Here is a 16361-nt window from a genome sequence, read left to right on the forward strand (position 1 = left end):
ACAAGAGCGAGAGCGAGTTGTTGGTGAGGTACAGTCGCCGCAGATGCGTCTTTGCCCAAGCCAATTTGGATGCTGTCGCGAAGAGCTCCTTGGGCACGAGATCGAGCTGGAGGCTCGCGTGGCCAGACACGAGGCTCGACGCGTGCGGCCCGCTCAAGTCGACGGTGCCGGTCGCTGTCGCCTTCTTGAGCCGCCGCTCGAGCGCCTCGCGCACCCAGCGACGATGGCCGGACGCGAGATCGACCTCGCCCTTGGCGCTGTCGAACGTGATACCTTCGGCCATGAAAGGAAAGCCGTTGAAACAAATCCGGAAAGGTTGACAGAAAGGCCATCGCGATCTTCCAGATTGCGATGACGACGAAAGCTCATACGGTACATGCATAGGATGCGTGCGAGGTGTGGCTGGACGACAAGCGAGTGTTCCAGAACGACGACTGCCCGACGAACTTTCCGCAAAAGACCTGCCGGTCGACTACTCGAGCTGCACTGGCGATGGCTGCATGCTTCGCTTCTTCTGGCTCGCGCTGCACCAGCCCAGTGGCAAGTGTACAGTACGCCCTCTCTTCCTTCCTTGCGTACAGGTGAGCTCAATCGACCGTTCTGTGATAGAAAACTGCGTGCCACTGCAAGGCAACGGCCAAGCCGACAAGTCGTCTCCGTTGTCGTTAACAGTCAGCCCTCGACCTTGACGCAACCACCGACCTGACATGGTTGACCTCCACCAACAGGACATTCATCGACCAAGATCTTAGGCCGGGAGCTCACTAATGGAGCAACCATCCGCGTCAAGATACAACCTCATGATACTACTCATCGCATGCATATTGCTACGGAAGCTACGCGTTAAAGTCCCGGATCCATTGGCGGATATGGTCGAGCTCAATGTGGCGGGCGTGGCGCACCGAGACCGGGTCGTCCTTGTGGCTGAAGAAGAGATCCAGGTGGTGTGCGCCTTCCGGGATATCGACAATTGCAATGCGTGGGTTCCACGGGTTGGAGAGGACGCCGCCGGCGCGCCACGGGTCGTAGCCGCCGTTCGAAAACACAATGTTGCTGGTCGCTTGGAGCATCGTCTTCAGGTCGCCATACGAGGTGCGGATCCAGTCGGGGTCCGGCGACACGCCCCAGCGCGCCTTGCAGTCGGCCGCGACTTGATCGAACGAGAGCGACCGGTCCCAGAACATGTCGTGGATGCCGTCCGTGTCAAAGTACGACTCTTGCGGCAGCATCTGCGAGCACCACACGTAGCCCCAGAGCCCGTCAAAGTCCAGGGTATCCCACGCAAAGCAAGGCACGTCTTTGGTGGCGTTCAGATAGAGGTTGGCCGCGTTCCGCATCGCCGGCAAGAGGGTCGAGGCATTTGTCGAGGCCGCCATGAGGTCGCACGCGGCGCGGACGGGGTACGCCGGGAGGTCGGCGGCGCCGCCCGTGAGGTAGCTCGATGGGAATGGGAAATTGCCCATCGCCATCGTGTCCCACGCCATGAGGAGCCCCGTGGCCAGCGTCTCGGCGTCCGCCGCTGTCCGAAGCGGCCGGCACAGCTGAAAGATCTCGCCCAGCTGGCGACGACCGGTCTCTGTCTGCGCCGTGGCAAACAAAAGAGGCCACGACGCCCGGACGTTGGCTTCGCACGTCGGCGCGGCGCCGGCCGCCGGCGTTGCATCGTGTGTCACGACTTGCCAGTACTTTTCGCCCGTAAAGTGCTCGGGGTAGCCTTCGGGGAAGCCAAGGATCGGCGCCGACGCCTACGCATTCGACCCCATAAGCCATTCTGCACGAGGTCGACGAATCATCGGTACTGCAATGGCACCGGCGATGGTGCCAGGGTACTTCATGCGGAACCACGACGCGAGCATGCCGCCGTAGCTGCCGCCGATCGCGATGACGGGCGACGACGTGTTGCGCGTGGTCTGGAACGTCCGCAGCAGCACAGCGTAGTCGGCCAGCGCCTGTTCGTGCGTCAAGTAGGCCAAGTGCTGCGTCTGGTGCGCGCCAAACGGGCGACTCTCGCCTAGGACCATGTTGGCAGAGGCAGTGCGAACGAATCGACGCACCAAAGTAGCGGTGCTCGGCAAAGATCAAGGCTGCGCCGAGCGCTTCGGCGTTTTCCCACATCAAGCCCGTGTTGTTGACATACAGCGTCACGTCGCCCTCGTTGCCACAGTAGAAAAGGATCGGACCGTCCGCAGTATGGCCGTCGGCCTTGCGCTTCCAGAACGCATCGTGCACGTAGTAGCGCTACGCCGTGCATTGGGCTCTGGCGAAAAGCATGTAGGGGCCATATGTGTCATACCTGCGCATAAGTGGTGTTGAGCGTACTAAAGTGGTCCACGCGCTGATCAAACCAATGCAGCGAGCAGTTGGCCGTGGATGGCCGCGGCGACAAGAAGTGCGCGGGCTCGGTGAACGTCTCTGTGCTGCCGAGCGAGTTGTGCACGACGCTCAGCACGAGCTGCCCGACGCAGATGAGGCTGATGCCAAGGCAGACAGGCACGAAGATGGACCCTACTTTGTCGCAGCACCACCGTGAGCGTGCATGCGGTCGTAGGCCATGAGCTCACAGTTGATGGCGCGCTGCTGGCGAAGCGACGTCCGCTCGGGAAGCAGCGGCTGCGCCTCGACGTTGGCGCTGCTCATGGGCAAATGCAGCCAGAACGACGGCCAGAGTCCTTGCGATGTGCGGATTGGCTGTCGCCAAGGATTTGTGACCCGTTTTGGCCAATCAACGCTCTAATATTGCGCAACGGAGTTCAACTTGCCACAAGCGTTGATCCATGCGGACGAAGAACCCAGGTCGTCGTGCAGCTGCCAGCGGGCTCGGTAGCCACCGCCATGCGCCAGGTACATCAGCTGGATGGGTCAAGCGGACGCAATATTACCATACCTTCCTTTTTCTAATTTAGGTGCAAATGTCGAAGCTCGCTTCACTCCAGACGCGCTCTCGCAACGGTCCAATATGAATATATCCTGCGTGTCATCTCGCCGTCGCGGTAATATTTCGCTCCCAGGCGCGCCCAAGGATAAAATATCCATATTGAGTATCGACGACCAACGTATCATTCAGAACCCATTTTCCCTCGCAAAGACAAGCCTCATGCTCCGGTCGACGCTGCGGAAGATGCATCCCTTCCTCGCCACCGCCGGCGTCGTCGACGTGCTCTTCGTCTCCCTCATGCTGCCTTCGTGGAACGTCGTGCTCCTGCGCGTGGCCGCGATCATGCTCGGGCTCGTAGCCTACGCCGTCCTCACGAAGGAAGCGGCGCCGACGCGCGAGGTCTGCACGCTCCTCTCGCTCGCGTCCGAGCATCAAGCTATGGACGACTACGAAGAAGACGAAGACGACCTCCAAGAGTCACCACGACAAAGCGGCTTTGAGTGGCAGCCGCAAGGCTTTGGTCGCATCGAGCCAGGCTGCCGGCGGCGCCCAACCCCCAAGGTCGACGAGTTTGCAACCCCGATGATGAAGCGCAGCAGCAAGAACTTCGAGAGCGAGGATGAGGATGTGGATGAGGAAGACGACGATGCGAGCCCCGATACGTCGCCCATCCATCGACTCAACGGCAGCGCGACCGTCCGGCAACTCGTGGACTTTGACACCTAGCGTGTCTTTTCCCTCTCTTCGTACTTATGGTGGTCAAAAACGACATATCTCTGTCTCCGTCTCCATCGTACGAGGTGGATACCCAAGCTATCGGAACGCGCGACACCAGGCTTCGTACTGCGCTTCCTCGTCTACGTAGGCCGGCGACGGCGTCCATGGCAGCTGCTTCTCGGCTGCCTCTTCTGAAGCGTTGGCGGCAAGGTCTTCCTTGGTACCAATATTGCTATTGGCGCGTCCGTCGCCAAGGCAGGGTACATGGACGGCGACTGCTTCGTCGTCTTGGCTCGTTTTCGGTGCTTGGTGCTCCCGCGCCTGGACCTGTCGTGTTCGTGGTCGATCGGCTGGCTTGGTGACGACCTCAATCGACTCAACGGCGACAACGTCCTTTGGCGGCAACGGTAGCACGGGAGGCAGCGGGGTCGGGTTGCGCTGGTACAGCTCTTCTGGAAGGTCCGTGTGGGCGTACAAGCCCTGCTCGTGGTCGTCGTCTTGCACGTCGTGCGTCACGGCGCTGTGAGGGTCGAGCTCGGTAATCTTCATCTTGAAGAGCTTTGCGAGGGCTTCGACTGCGGGAAGCTCCTTCGACACGAGAAGCGTCACTGCGACGCCGTACGCTGTCGTTAAGGTCCGTCTCATCCATATACCAATCCCTTATCGACAAGAAGAAGAAGGTTCGTGGAAAGGATATGTGTCCCCCAAAGCGCCCCGCGCGCCCAACGCGGTGCAAATACGTCGCCGGGTCCCGTGGAAGCTCCAGATTGATCTACAATCCATCCATATACGAGTTTCGACGATCCATATCGGAACGTACCACGAGGTTGACGCGGTCCACGTCAATGCCTCGCGCCGTGAGATCGGTCGATACGAGGATGCGCGCTGCAAACGCCCGGAAGCGGTCCATCGCGGCCGTGCGCTGCTCTTGGCTATGCGCGCTCGTGATGCACTCGGCGGGAAACCCGCTGGTCGACAGCGCTGCGGCGACCGTCTCGGCACTACCAGCCAGTGCTACATCGAAATGAATCTCTGCAGTTGTCGCACCGAAACTTGTCGTTGGAGAAGACGATGCACTGGTGGAACGGCTGGCGCGTGAGGAGGCTCGTGAGCTGTTCCTGCTTGACGACATGCAACTCTCCCTTTCTCGATCCATCTAAAAGCACGTAGCGCTGCTGCACGCCGCGCAGCCAGACCTCGGGCGCGGCGTTGGCTTCCCGGTCGCGCCACGCGGCGGTGTCGTCGGCCTGGACGTACTCGGTTGTGACGACATTGGGCCCACGCACGCAGACAAACTAATGCAAAGATTTCCATAGGTCCCTGTGTAAGGTCGAAATCGACCACCTGTGGATGATGCATTTGCAGTGCGAGGTCGGCCAGCTGGTCCGGCGTGAACGTGGCCGAGCAAGCGATCGTCTACATGCAAAGGCCATGGCCGACAAGACGTGGGCATGGACACCTACTTGCTTGGATCTGGGCAGCGCCGAGAGGATAAAGCGCATCTACTAGAATCGTCCAGCAATGGCAGCTCCCGATAGATCGTACGTCGGCTTCAAAGTCGGGTTGCAGCAGCTTGTCGACTTCATCGAGCACGAGGAGATGGACTTGGTCGGCAAGGAGGCTCTTGCGCTGGACGAGCGACTTGAGACGACCGGGCGTGCCCACAACAAGCCGCGTCGTCTTGCGCCGGAGGTTCGCTTCGTCCGTGTCGATGGGCAGCCCGCCAATGCATGCGACGACCATGGCGGCGTCCAAGCTCGGAATCGGCGCGAGCAGCGACTGCAGCACATGCTGGATCTGCAGCGCAATCTCACGCGTCGGCGCCAGCATGACAGCCCAGCTTGTACTCGACCGATGGACGAGGTCGATGGCCACGGTCGCGAAGACGAGCGTCTTGCCCATGCCCGACTTGGCCTGCGCGATGAGGTCGTTCCCGAAGAGAGCGATTGGTAGCGCCTTGGCCTGGATCGGCGACGGGACATGGAAGCCGCAGGCCCGAAGACTCGCCTGCACCGGCGCCGGTAGCGGCAGGTCCGCGAACTGCATCTGGAATTGGCGTGTGGATCGCAGTTCTTTAGAAACACCCAACTGGACCATGGTAAACATGCAATGCGCGCCGTTCGCCGAGTGTATGGATTGCGTAAAGCGCGTCTACAAGGTATATTTGTTTTTGCTTGCGCACCAGCCTCACGAGATGTGCTGGTCGCGCAACATCAAAGCTTCGCAGGACAAGACCGTTTGGTCTTCTCGACCCATTAGGTCTTTAGGTGGCGTCAAATTAGTCGATTGGAATGACAAAGCTCTCGATTTTGTCAAAAAGCGGTGGTCGTCAAATAGATAAAATTTGAAATATGTATAGAAAAGACAAGCTGCACCCTTTTATAGCACAGGCTTGGGCTCTAACGTGGCATAGCCACAGACGGCGAGGGCGTCAAGATCGCCATGACGACGGTCACGACGCTGGAGCCAGCTCAAGACACCCTGGCCGTCTTATTCGTCGGTCTTTGGTCATCCACTTGTACCGATTTGGACAATGTGGCGATGTAGGCAGTAGGGAAAGCGACGTAAGATAGGCAGTGCGAGGAGAAACAAAGTCGAATTTACCCGGTACCCCGAAATAGCGTCCACAGCAGCAATCTCTGCACTGCACTCGTTGGGAAGCGACCAGCGCTCTCAACGAGGAACAAGCGGCGCAACCAGAGCCGCCGAACGTCAAGCTGCCGCCGTGGTTCTTCTGACGTCGCCAACCGTCTCGACGACGAGCAAGCCGCGCACGATGACCAAGACGGCCACTGCAACCCAAGCAATGCGGCGTGGCCACATTGACCCCGGACTTTCTCTTGTTCGGGGGATCTTGCCATCGTGTCTGCGCACCGAGCAGCAGAAGCTGCCGCCAAAGACGAGGCCGCTCCAGCAGCTCTTCAAAAGCTCTTCCCGCGCTCTCGGCGGGGACCGAGCAGGGCACTCCGCCGCCGCCAAGGGAGAGATCGAGCGCGTCAAGAAGAAGCGCGAGACAGCCAACAAGGAGCGCAACGCGGCCGCTCAACCTGAAGGGCAGCGTCGGATGCGAACTCAGGCGCCGCCGCATTCACATGCCCAACGGGCATTTTAGAGTCGATTCGACTAGATCTATTTCGCTAACCGCACTCCTTAATAACCATTCACCCATTCTTCTTTGTCTCTTCTCCTCGATCCTTCGCGAAGGTGCGGCCACGACGACCATGGAACACAAGCTTGCAATGGTCGAGCACTCCACCCTACGTCATGCGTGTTGCAATCTACACGATCTCGATCGGTCGCGAAGGGTCCAGACCATTTGCGCCGTCTCGCTCTCCAATCCAAGTGCATCGCAAGAAGAACTCAGTGTGTTTTTAGCCATCGACCTATGTCCACATACATTGCTGCCGTTGCAGTAGGCCAGCCTCGTCGCCGACGATGGTTCTGGGCGTGAGGGTGGCCATCTGGCCCATTGATTGATTGCCTCGCAAAGTCGCAGTCGTAGTGAGTTGTATTGCGTACGCGTGTCGTACGAAAGGAAGGAAGGTATATGTCGATCGACTCGGGTTAATCTCGTGTTTTCTTTGGGGACGGTGTGATCAAGCAATGCACATGGTCGTGCGGTCTAGGGTTAGGGGACGACAAATTCGCCGATTGGAATGTCAAAATCAATAGATTTGTTAAAAAGTGGTGATGGTGAGAATCACTGTATTCTGAAACAAGTATGGTGTCGCAACGATGCACTCTTTATGACACAGATTGGGGCCATGGCGTGGCGCAGTCACAGACGTAGTCCTACAGCCGCTGCGAACCTGTCGATGATGCCCTTCATCCAGCCCTTGATCCTGGCCACATGTGGTGCATAAACACTCACTTCAATCAAGCACAACGAGTTCAAATGAAGCATCTTTAAACATGCTGTTGGATAGCGACGTCCTGGGTTGGGGGTCTTACAGTCCAAACGGGTTGGTTTCCTCGGGCGCGGGCTCGCCGTTCTTGAGCGCCAACGCCCAGCTCAGCGACGGCGCGATCGACGCCTTGTCGTCACCAATGCTGTAAGCCATGTGCCCCGCAAACATGAGCGCCTTGTACTCTGTCCCGTTGTCGTCGATCGTCACGTCGACCGTGAGGTAGCCCGGCGGAATGTCCTGCATGTCGACGAGTGGGTAGTCGTACGTGACGTCGACGTCATGATAAGGAAAGCATCCGTCTTGCATTTCCGCATCGGGCTTGCGCTGCATGACCGTGTCGGTCATCTTGTCGCCTTGCCACTGGCCTTCGTCGTTGAAGACACAAAAGACGCTGATCCAGCCGTTGAGGTAGCTCGGGCCCGAGCCGCCGCCTTCGTGGCTGCAGATGCGGTCCCAAAACGCAACGTCGGCTTGGCCTTTGGCTGCTGCCACAAACTGATCGAGGATCGGCGCCAGCATCGCCGTCCACTGCTGCATGCGCTCGCCGTACGTTGCGAGCTTGTCGAGGCGACGACGAATGTCTTGCCAATCGTCCACGGTGCCGAGGAGCGTCACATGCGGAATGCCGCATTGGAGGCAAAACTTGTAGCTGAAATACTTCTTCATCGCGGCCATGAGCAAGACGCTGCCGACAATGACGTCGTCATCGGTCGTGGTAGAGAAGGACGGAAGCACCCAGTGCTTGAGGCTAGGGTCCACGAGGTACTCGTCCATCTTGTCGACCATTTGCTTGGAGAGCGCGCCAAAGTCGACCGAGTACAACGTTCCATTGGCGTACACAACGAGCTCTTTCTTGCCCTCGTGCTTGACGAGCGACGACCGAAGCTCCTCGGCGTTGCCATCAACGTACAAACCAAACTGGATCAAAATCGCGAGCCAAATATCGTCCGGTCGGAGCACGAGGTCGTGGTGGTTGTTGTAGGCTTCAATGACACCGCGCACAAATCCACTTTTAGAGGCGACAACGGAACCGAGGTGGGTTGCTTGGACAATGTCCTTGCAGCCTTCTTTGGCAAACTCCTTGAGCGTCGTGATGGGCTGACCATCGGTAGGACCTGCCTTGCAAACGTTGCGCTTCACGGACGAGACGGCGAACGTGACCATGACAAGGGCAATTGCAAAATGAACCGAAGCTTGCGGCCCGATTCACAATCGTACCGTGAGCGAATGATTGTCCTCGTAGACCATTTTTTTGTTTACGAGCGCAATCATTCGCGGTCGCTAGGAATTTGCCACGTGCCTGCAACAACCCGCTGCCACAACCCAACACCACGTTCGAGCCATCAAAAGCCACCAACTTGGCGTTTGGTGGGCTTCAATACAGTGCAGTGCACTTGGGTAACTCGTGCCTGGCACGGCAGATCGTGCGACGCAGGTCTCGCAATGATGCTCAACACGCGGATATCAAGGCGCCTCCTTGACCAAAAGTACATATTTGTGTTCAGGTTTTAGTTCCTACAGGTGATAATGGCTCACGCTACCGGCGGACAACGGTGGGAGCCTACTCCCTTGGTTCAGTGACGACCGGGGCTCGGACGAGATCGTGCTTCGGTCTTTAAACGACACACGCTTTCCTCTTGGACTTGGCATGGGCGCAAACTCCGTCACGTCGCTCGCTTCAGGATGCGAATTCGACGCGTGCTGGAGCGCGCGCAGGCGCAGGATCTTCATCTTTTCTTATAAAGCGAGCAAATCAGCACAAAGAGCATGCCGAGTACGAAGACGGAGAGGCCAAAGCTCAGCAATACGTACAGCGTCTTGTGCGCCTGGCCTACGGAACATATATTGGAAGTCACCTCATTGCAATATACCGTGTACCTCCCGACGTCGACGAAGATGACGACGATGACGACGCGGTGGCGCTGGGTCTGCTTTGCTTGGAAGGACGTTCCGTGGGGACAACGACGATGGTTGGCACGGCCTCGTCGCTGTCGGGACTCGACGCTGGAGACGGAGGCGTCTCGACGGGTAATACACTCGACGACGGTGCGCCGGGAGTCGGCCTGGATACGACGGCGGGCGGCAGAGTCGTGCGCTGTGGAAACGTAATGACCGACGGTGGCGTCGTGGTTGGCGCCGTCGTCGTTGTCGTTGTCGTTGTCGTGTTGTCGTTCCCGCGCACGGCGGCTGCTGCCAGCAACACCACTGTGAGGTACAATCGCATCTTTCGAACTGCTGCTTCCGCAACGGCTTCGCGCATCGGAATTCCGACGGGCAATCTCGCCCTGTCCAGTGCCTACGAAGGTGCGAATGCACAATTTTCGCGCCACGAGCAGTAGCCATCGACCGGTGCTGGCCAACTTTCACGCGTCTTTGGTCAAGAAGGCGCGCTGGACGAGCGTCAATCTGCACGTCTCGACAGCGTACGAGCTACCAGCACGAATTGCACGCATGTAGATCAGAAAATGGATCTTTGTCGATGGATCTCGGTCCGCGTTGGACAGGACAGTGATCCCTTCGATAGAATTACTGCGCGTGGACACAGCTGTTATTCGTCCTTCAAAGGACCAAGGGGATGGCATTATGGTCCAGGACGCAATGCTTAAGAGAGCGCCATTTTTGCCTTGTGGGCACAAGGGCTACATTGCAACCCCAAATCTCGCCACCGATCCTTCAACTGTGACTGCTGCGGCCTAGGTACTCTAGTAAGTGAGTAGTAGTTGCGTCAGCGGTGACGCTCCCGTGTCATTCGCCGCCGCCTTCAATTGCACGAGCTGCGGTTGGCGATCTTTCAACCGGTTGTGCTCGTCGTTGATTGGTCCGTTGGGCACGTGCGACGCGCGATTGGCTGCTTTTATACTCTGTAAAACCCTTCAAAGCGAATAGATTGATGGTATCGACTTGTAGAGATATCAGCTGTCGCATCAACAGCGAATTCGATTTCGCCGTGTGGCGACGAGCGATGAGCAGCAGCTGGGCACGGACCGTCATCTGCATCGTCGCGGTCGCGGGCGCTGCCACCGGCACCGCGCTCCTCTACCGGTACGCGACGCGCGGCCTTGGCGGCGAGCACGACCGGTCGCGCGAGCTGCCCACCGCGCGCAACAATGCATCGGCGGCGGTCGTTTCGGAGACGACCATGACGGACGACGTCGACGAGCTCGCTGCGCTGGCCGACGAGCCCATGGCCAACGAAGCGCAGTTCAACCACCTCGTCGTGCAAGAAGGCTCGATGCTGCTATCGCTGTTTGGCGTCGCCTTTATGGCAATCGTGGCCATTGTGGCCATCTTGATTGCGATGACGAGTACGCAGTCGGTGCTCCAGATGGACATGTTTGCGCCGCTCATGTTTATCGGCATGGGCATCGTCGCGGGTACGCTCACCTTCATCGATAGCGTGGTGCTAATGACACGCTAGCGTCCATGACCCACACGGCCCAGCACCGTCCGCTGCCCGAGTCGGTCATGCCGCCGCTTCTTGCCGAAAAGAGCGTGTATCCCGACAATGAAATGAACATGGATTCGGACCCGACGCCGCCGCCACGTACGTTGATAGTCCTGCGAGGCGTCGACCGATTAGAGTTGCGTAGCGACGCCGGTCGCGGCACCTGCGCCCGTGGTTCCTACCCAGCCGGCAACGCGGAGCCTCCCGGTGGCCCGCGCACCTGCTGGCGAAGCGCCATCGATCGAGTCCATTCTCCGCCACGCCGACGAGCTCTACGACCAGGTACACTGAGCGCAGTCCACTGTCTTGCTCAATGCTTTGGCCTAGGTTCGGTTCCGAGACTTGCACGCATACTTGGCGACGAACCTCCAGCATTACCCCAAGGACGTCGAACTCGTACGCAGCAACCACTCGTCGCGTACCGATGTTCATGCATGTGGCTAGCTCTGGCGATGCGCGCGGTCGTGCCAGGACATGATGCCGGACAGCTCGAGCGATGACGGCAAGAAGACACTCGCGTTTGAGGTACGTCGTGCCATGTCGCGTTCTTGCGGTGCACTGGATCGTTTGCATATATCTAGGGCCTCAAGTACGCCGAGGAAGCTTACTCGGTCAACCCGAACCACGCCATGAGCAACAAATGGATGGGCATCATGACGAGGTACCCATTTTGTGTATCAACTTGATACGGAAGGCAACCGAATTGCGTAGCACATGCGGCTCGTTCTTGGGCACGTCCAAGAAGATTGAAGGCGCGTACAAGATCAAGGTACGACGGCGAGGATGCCCTGCGATGACGACGACGCGTCACGTGTAGGAGTTTATTGCGCGCGCGATTGAACTCAACCCGACGGACGCCACGTCGCACAACATCCTCGGGCAGTGGTGCTTGGCGTTTGCGAGTCTTTCGTGGTACGAGAAGAAGGCGGCGGCGGTCATCTTTGGGACGCCGCCGACGGCCACGTACGAGGAGGCGGTGCGCCACTTTCACGACGCCGGTAACTTGATACTTTCTTGAAATCTTGATACGATGATGCAAGTGTAGAGAGCATTAGCCCGGGCTTTTGGAAGAAGAACAGCTTCTTGCTCGGCGAGACGTACCTCAAGATGAGCAACAAGACAGAGGCCAAGCTCTGGCTCGAGAAGGCGAAAGCGGTGCCCATCAAGACGACCGAAGACAAGGAGGTCCACGTCGAGATTGAGAAGCTCCTCCGATCGCTGTAGAGTGCCATGCATAGGATCACGACGTCGAGTAGTCAGTACACGTAGTGTATTAGCATCGTGGCTTGCGTCGGTGCTTCTTCCGCGCCGTTTGCGCGTCTTCGAGGGACCGGCGAATGGCCTCGCGCATCTCTGCATCGCTATCATCGTCCTCGTTCTCGGCGTGGGCGCCAACGACATTGTCGTCGTCGTTATTGCTGTCGTATTGGTCTTGTGGCAGGCGGTGGCGCAGCTGCGACTCGAAGTCTTCGGTCGTGAGCTGGCCAGGTAAGCGCTGCTTGTTGCGGTTGAACACCGAGTACGCGCTCGGCAGCTGGATCGGATTGCCATCCTCGTCGACGCTGACCGAGTCAGTGGCCTTGTCGCCGAGGTTGGAGAGCACGGCGTAGAGGATGCTGCCCATGACAAAGATCGGCGCGGCTTCGATCTGCTCGGCGCCGTAGAGACCGACCGCCCACACAAGAAGGAGGCCGAGCCGCTTGGCGTTCGCGGCCGATAGCACGCTGCGCAGCTGGTCCGTCGACGGCTGGAGGGCCTCGAGCGTCGCCGCGTTCACTCGCAGCACGGGCGGGACGAACGGCAAGAGCGCGTCTCGGATGCTTGCGTAGCCCATGGCTTGTTCGTTTGCCATGGAATAGTGTGGTACAAAGCAGAGAATAGTGTAGCTCAACAAACCGTTTTAGTGTCATAAGTCATGAAATACTGTTATTGGAAACCGTTTTACGATGCCGACGATGCTACAATGGCCTCGCTAGCCGCGCCAAAGCGAGTTACTGAATGGTATTGAACCGCTATTCAGCTGCCAACCGTCAACCGCGGTTGATTCAAGTCAGGAGCGGTAGCGAGATGGCAACTCCAACAAGCAGTTGGTCAACCTGTGGAAAGGCCATGGGTCTCTCCATGTCGAGGGTGTCGCTGCGAAACGACAGAGGCAGACGTAGAGACAAAACAAAGAAGCCTTTGATAATATGTATACAGGACATCGTCGTCTACGCCTTGTACTGATTGTTCGAGAGGCTGCAGCCAGGCGCCGGCGCTATGGACGGAGACGACTAGACGGCTTGGCCGTTGCCTTGCAGTGGCACGCAGTTTTCATCACAGAACGGTCGATTGAGCTCACCTGTACGCAAGGAAGGAGAGAGGGCGTACTGTACACTTGCCACTGGGCTGGTGCAGCGCGAGCCAGAAGAAGCGAAGCATGCAGCCATCGCCAGTGCAGCTCGAGTAGTCGACCGGCAGGTCTTTTGCGGAAAGTTCGTCGGGCAGTCGTCGTTCTGGAACACTCGCTTGTCGTCTAGTGACACCTCGCACGCACCCTATGCATGTACAGTATGTATGAGCTTTCGTCGTCATCGCAATCTGGAAGATCGCGATGGCCTTTCTGACAACCTTTCCGGATTTGTTTCAACGGTTTTCTTTTCATGGCCGAAGGTATCACGTTCGACAGCGCCAAGGGCGAGGTCGATCTCGCGTCCGGCCATCGTCGCTGGGTGCGCGAGGCGCTCGAGCGGCGGCTCAAGAAGGCGACAGCGACCGGCACCGTCGACTTGAGCGGGCCGCACGCGTCGAGCCTCGTGTCTGGCCACGCGAGCCTCCAGCTCGATCTCGTGCCCAAGGAGCTCTTCGCGACAGCATCCAAATTGGCTTGGGCAAAGACGCATCTGCGGCGACTGTACCTCACCAACAACTCGCTCTCGCTCTTGTCGCCCGAAGTGGCTCTTTTCCAGCAGCTACGCGTCCTCGGTCTTGGCGGGAACGCGCTGACGTCGCTGCCGACCGAGATTGGCGCCCTCCCGCACCTGGAAGCGCTCTATGCTGAGCGCAACCAGCTCACGTGTGTCCCCGAGTCGCTCGGGCGCTGCAAAAAGCTAGCAACCGTGACGCTCGACTCCAACCGGTTTCGGACCTTTCCGCTGCCGCTCACGCAGTGCCGTCGCCTCCAGCACTTGAGTTTGAGCCACAACGAACTCTCGGCGCTGCCACCGCAAATCCGCCGCCTCTCGTGGCTCCTCGAACTCAATTTGGACTACAACCGCCTTGGGCCCGACTTGCCACATGAAATGATGTACTTGAATCGGCTCCAGCGGCTCGGACTCGATATGAACCGGCTCGGAAGCGTGCCTCACTGCGTGCTCATGCTGCCGCAGCTCACAAACGTTCGCCTCAACGGCAACCGAACGTCCAACTACGTCGTCAAGGACTCGGTGACAGGCGACGTGCTCGAGAGTATCAACGTACCGGTGCGCTCTCTGGATCAACGGCTCGTCGCACATGTATCTCGGTGGGTGCCTAGGTGCGCCACGACGGCTACTTGCAGCTGCGCGAGGCCGTCATGACCAAAGACGAAGGCAGCAACGTGTACAAGAAGCGCATCCAGCACCTCGACGGCCTCGTACCCGCCACGGACCTCAACCTTGAAAATGCTTTTCACGACCGCGACAAGGACGAGGTATTTCTTGTTGTATGAGGTTACTTTCGTCGAAATTGCGTGGCGCTAGATTGGTCGCAAGATCCTACATGGCCGCAAGTAGCTTCGATGCTGGTACACCAGAATGTGATTTGTTTGCTATTTCTTGTGGCAATATACTTGTATTTATTCGGTCCTTCTGCGTGGTCCACCTTCACGCTTTCATCACTGTTGTACGCCATTTACTGTTATCGTTTCGGCAAGACAAGGGGATCTCATCCGACTGGTGGTACAAAATATATGCATTGAAATCACCGCGCTTGCCTGGTATCGAAGTGCCGATGTACCATTAGGACTGGCTAAAAAAAGTTACATGTTGTTAAGGCAGTGTACAGCATTCCACGTTTTCTCATATCACGCTACTGGCAGCGCTCTGTCTGTTCTTTTTGCCTCTTGAGATGAGTGTTTTGGCCGGTCCATTTACAGGGTAGTTTCCATACTCTCTTATTTTTTCCTTCTTTTTTGCACGTGATATGCTACTACACAATATTGTCATATTCTTGCTCGTATATCGAGCCGCGAGAAGCACGATCAGGTACTCGCCGGCCCTATTCCATAGCACAATGAACCACGTACAACGAGAAGCCAAAGACGAGACGCACGTGCGAGGACGGCGAGGGCCAAAGTGCTCAAGTCGCGGAGGGTCACCTTGGGTGGCAGCACCTTCTCCGTCTGCACGACGGCGTTGACAATGTCGTTGGCGTGGCGTGGAAAGTGCTGGCGCAGGAGCTTGGAGGCGAGAATAGCCGACAAGAATGCTGCTTTGTCGTACGTCCGGAGGTCGTCGTAGATGGTTTTGAGGAGCTTTTGCTTGGTCTTGATCGTGCGCAAGTCCATGCGGCTGTAGCGCGCCTCGTCGTCGAGAGCGATGATGGCCGGGTCGTTCTGGACGAGGTTGATGAGGTAGTTGAGCGGGTCGTTGGGCTGGTCCACGATGAGGCGCTCCAATAGGATCGCCATCATGTCTTTGACGTAGTTGCCCAGCGAGTAGCTCGTCATCTCATCGAGGAGCTCCTCATTCCGCGCCAGCGTCTTGGGGGCCATCGTGTCTCTTCAAGATACCGATGCTATGTACACTATTTCACAAGGTTCGGTTTCCGTCAAAACTGTGGGTGGATAGTCGCTACACGCGTCGAGTCGGAGGTCCACGCCCATGACTAGCCAAGAGGAAATTATACCTACATGGGCTCACTTCAACAACAGCACCGATTTTAATATCAAGTCGACCGATCAATTGCACCCTTTGACGCAGGACCAGCACGTGTTCGTGTGTTAGAGTATCAAGTGATGTCATTTGCGGCTTTCTGTACAGAGGACTGCACTGTTTCCCACGAGAACGAGAGCAGCAATAGCTGGTGCTGTGGTTGCACAGAAAACTCAAGGTCGCGCCTCAACAAGGTTCTTGGAGAGATGGGTCATGTTTGCTTTCCCTCATGGCCGATCCACGTCTTATCCACTTGATACACTGATAGCATCCGGACATGTTGCGTATCTAGTTGCTTGAGTGAAAGTCTCGCCGACGACAACAATGACCCAGAACCAGAAGTGGACCGACAAAGAGGTTTGAGTTGCACCTGAGCACGGTCGGTCGCCTCACAGTAGACTGTAGCTTGCAGGCCTCAAGGGTGTCGACCCCGACAGCGCGACGCGGAAGGCGACCGCAGAAGGCTTTCCCGGCCACAGCCCTGCAGCTGCCGCCAGAAATGGTTCTCGATGGGTGGCGACACG

The 16361-nt window shown here is 57.9% G+C and overlaps 8 protein-coding genes across 8 annotated transcripts; 3 read left to right on the forward strand and 5 right to left on the reverse strand.

Annotated features, from left to right (window-relative positions):
- Positions 1-797: 797 nt before the first annotated feature.
- Positions 798-2674, reverse strand: SPRG_09404 (hypothetical protein). The gene is made up of 5 exons (XM_012348496.1): positions 2562-2674; positions 2294-2508; positions 2055-2238; positions 1800-2011; positions 798-1745 (listed from the first exon to the last, which is right to left on the reverse strand). The coding sequence occupies exons 1-5, from the start codon at positions 2635-2637 to the stop codon at positions 837-839; spliced, it is 1596 nt and encodes a 531-aa protein (XP_012203886.1). The 5' UTR covers positions 2638-2674; the 3' UTR covers positions 798-836.
- Positions 2675-2968: 294 nt separating this feature from the next.
- SPRG_09405 (hypothetical protein) lies at positions 2969-3664 on the forward strand. The gene has a single exon (XM_012348497.1). It carries the CDS (start codon positions 3095-3097, stop codon positions 3599-3601), a length of 507 nt encoding a protein of 168 aa, XP_012203887.1. The 5' UTR covers positions 2969-3094; the 3' UTR covers positions 3602-3664.
- SPRG_09406 (hypothetical protein) lies at positions 3584-5638 on the reverse strand (the record flags this gene model as incomplete). The annotated part of the gene is made up of 7 exons (XM_012348498.1): positions 3584-4232; positions 4261-4364; positions 4413-4593; positions 4640-4887; positions 4937-5008; positions 5056-5094; positions 5138-5638. 7 exons carry the CDS (start codon positions 5636-5638, stop codon positions 3689-3691), a joined length of 1689 nt encoding a protein of 562 aa, XP_012203888.1. The 3' UTR covers positions 3584-3688.
- Positions 5639-7539: 1901 nt separating this feature from the next.
- On the reverse strand, positions 7540-8606 carry SPRG_09407 (hypothetical protein; the record flags this gene model as incomplete). Its single annotated transcript, XM_012348499.1, has 2 exons — positions 7540-8509; positions 8551-8606. 2 exons carry the CDS (start codon positions 8604-8606, stop codon positions 7540-7542), a joined length of 1026 nt encoding a protein of 341 aa, XP_012203889.1.
- A 1819-nt stretch (positions 8607-10425) lies between these two features.
- Positions 10426-12252, forward strand: SPRG_09408 (hypothetical protein). Its single transcript, XM_012348500.1, has 9 exons — positions 10426-10874; positions 10919-11044; positions 11091-11227; positions 11273-11341; positions 11390-11470; positions 11527-11606; positions 11657-11714; positions 11763-11943; positions 11991-12252. The coding sequence occupies exons 1-9, from the start codon at positions 10463-10465 to the stop codon at positions 12167-12169; spliced, it is 1323 nt and encodes a 440-aa protein (XP_012203890.1). The 5' UTR covers positions 10426-10462; the 3' UTR covers positions 12170-12252.
- On the reverse strand, positions 12199-12797 carry SPRG_09409 (hypothetical protein; the record flags this gene model as incomplete). Its single annotated transcript, XM_012348501.1, has 1 exon — positions 12199-12797. One exon carries the CDS (start codon positions 12795-12797, stop codon positions 12219-12221), a length of 579 nt encoding a protein of 192 aa, XP_012203891.1. The 3' UTR covers positions 12199-12218.
- Positions 12798-13580: 783 nt separating this feature from the next.
- SPRG_09410 (hypothetical protein) lies at positions 13581-14697 on the forward strand (the record flags this gene model as incomplete). The annotated part of the gene is made up of 3 exons (XM_012348502.1): positions 13581-14406; positions 14460-14615; positions 14665-14697. Exons 1-3 carry the CDS (start codon positions 13588-13590, stop codon positions 14695-14697), a joined length of 1008 nt encoding a protein of 335 aa, XP_012203892.1. The 5' UTR covers positions 13581-13587.
- A 328-nt stretch (positions 14698-15025) lies between these two features.
- On the reverse strand, positions 15026-15710 carry SPRG_09411 (hypothetical protein). The gene is made up of 2 exons (XM_012348503.1): positions 15236-15710; positions 15026-15181 (listed from the first exon to the last, which is right to left on the reverse strand). The coding sequence occupies exons 1-2, from the start codon at positions 15675-15677 to the stop codon at positions 15165-15167; spliced, it is 459 nt and encodes a 152-aa protein (XP_012203893.1). The 5' UTR covers positions 15678-15710; the 3' UTR covers positions 15026-15164.
- Positions 15711-16361: the final 651 nt, after the last annotated feature.

Source organism: Saprolegnia parasitica, assembly GCF_000151545.1.
Source record: "Saprolegnia parasitica CBS 223.65 unplaced genomic scaffold supercont2.44, whole genome shotgun sequence".
NCBI lineage: Eukaryota > Oomycota > Saprolegniomycetes > Saprolegniales > Saprolegniaceae > Saprolegnia > Saprolegnia parasitica.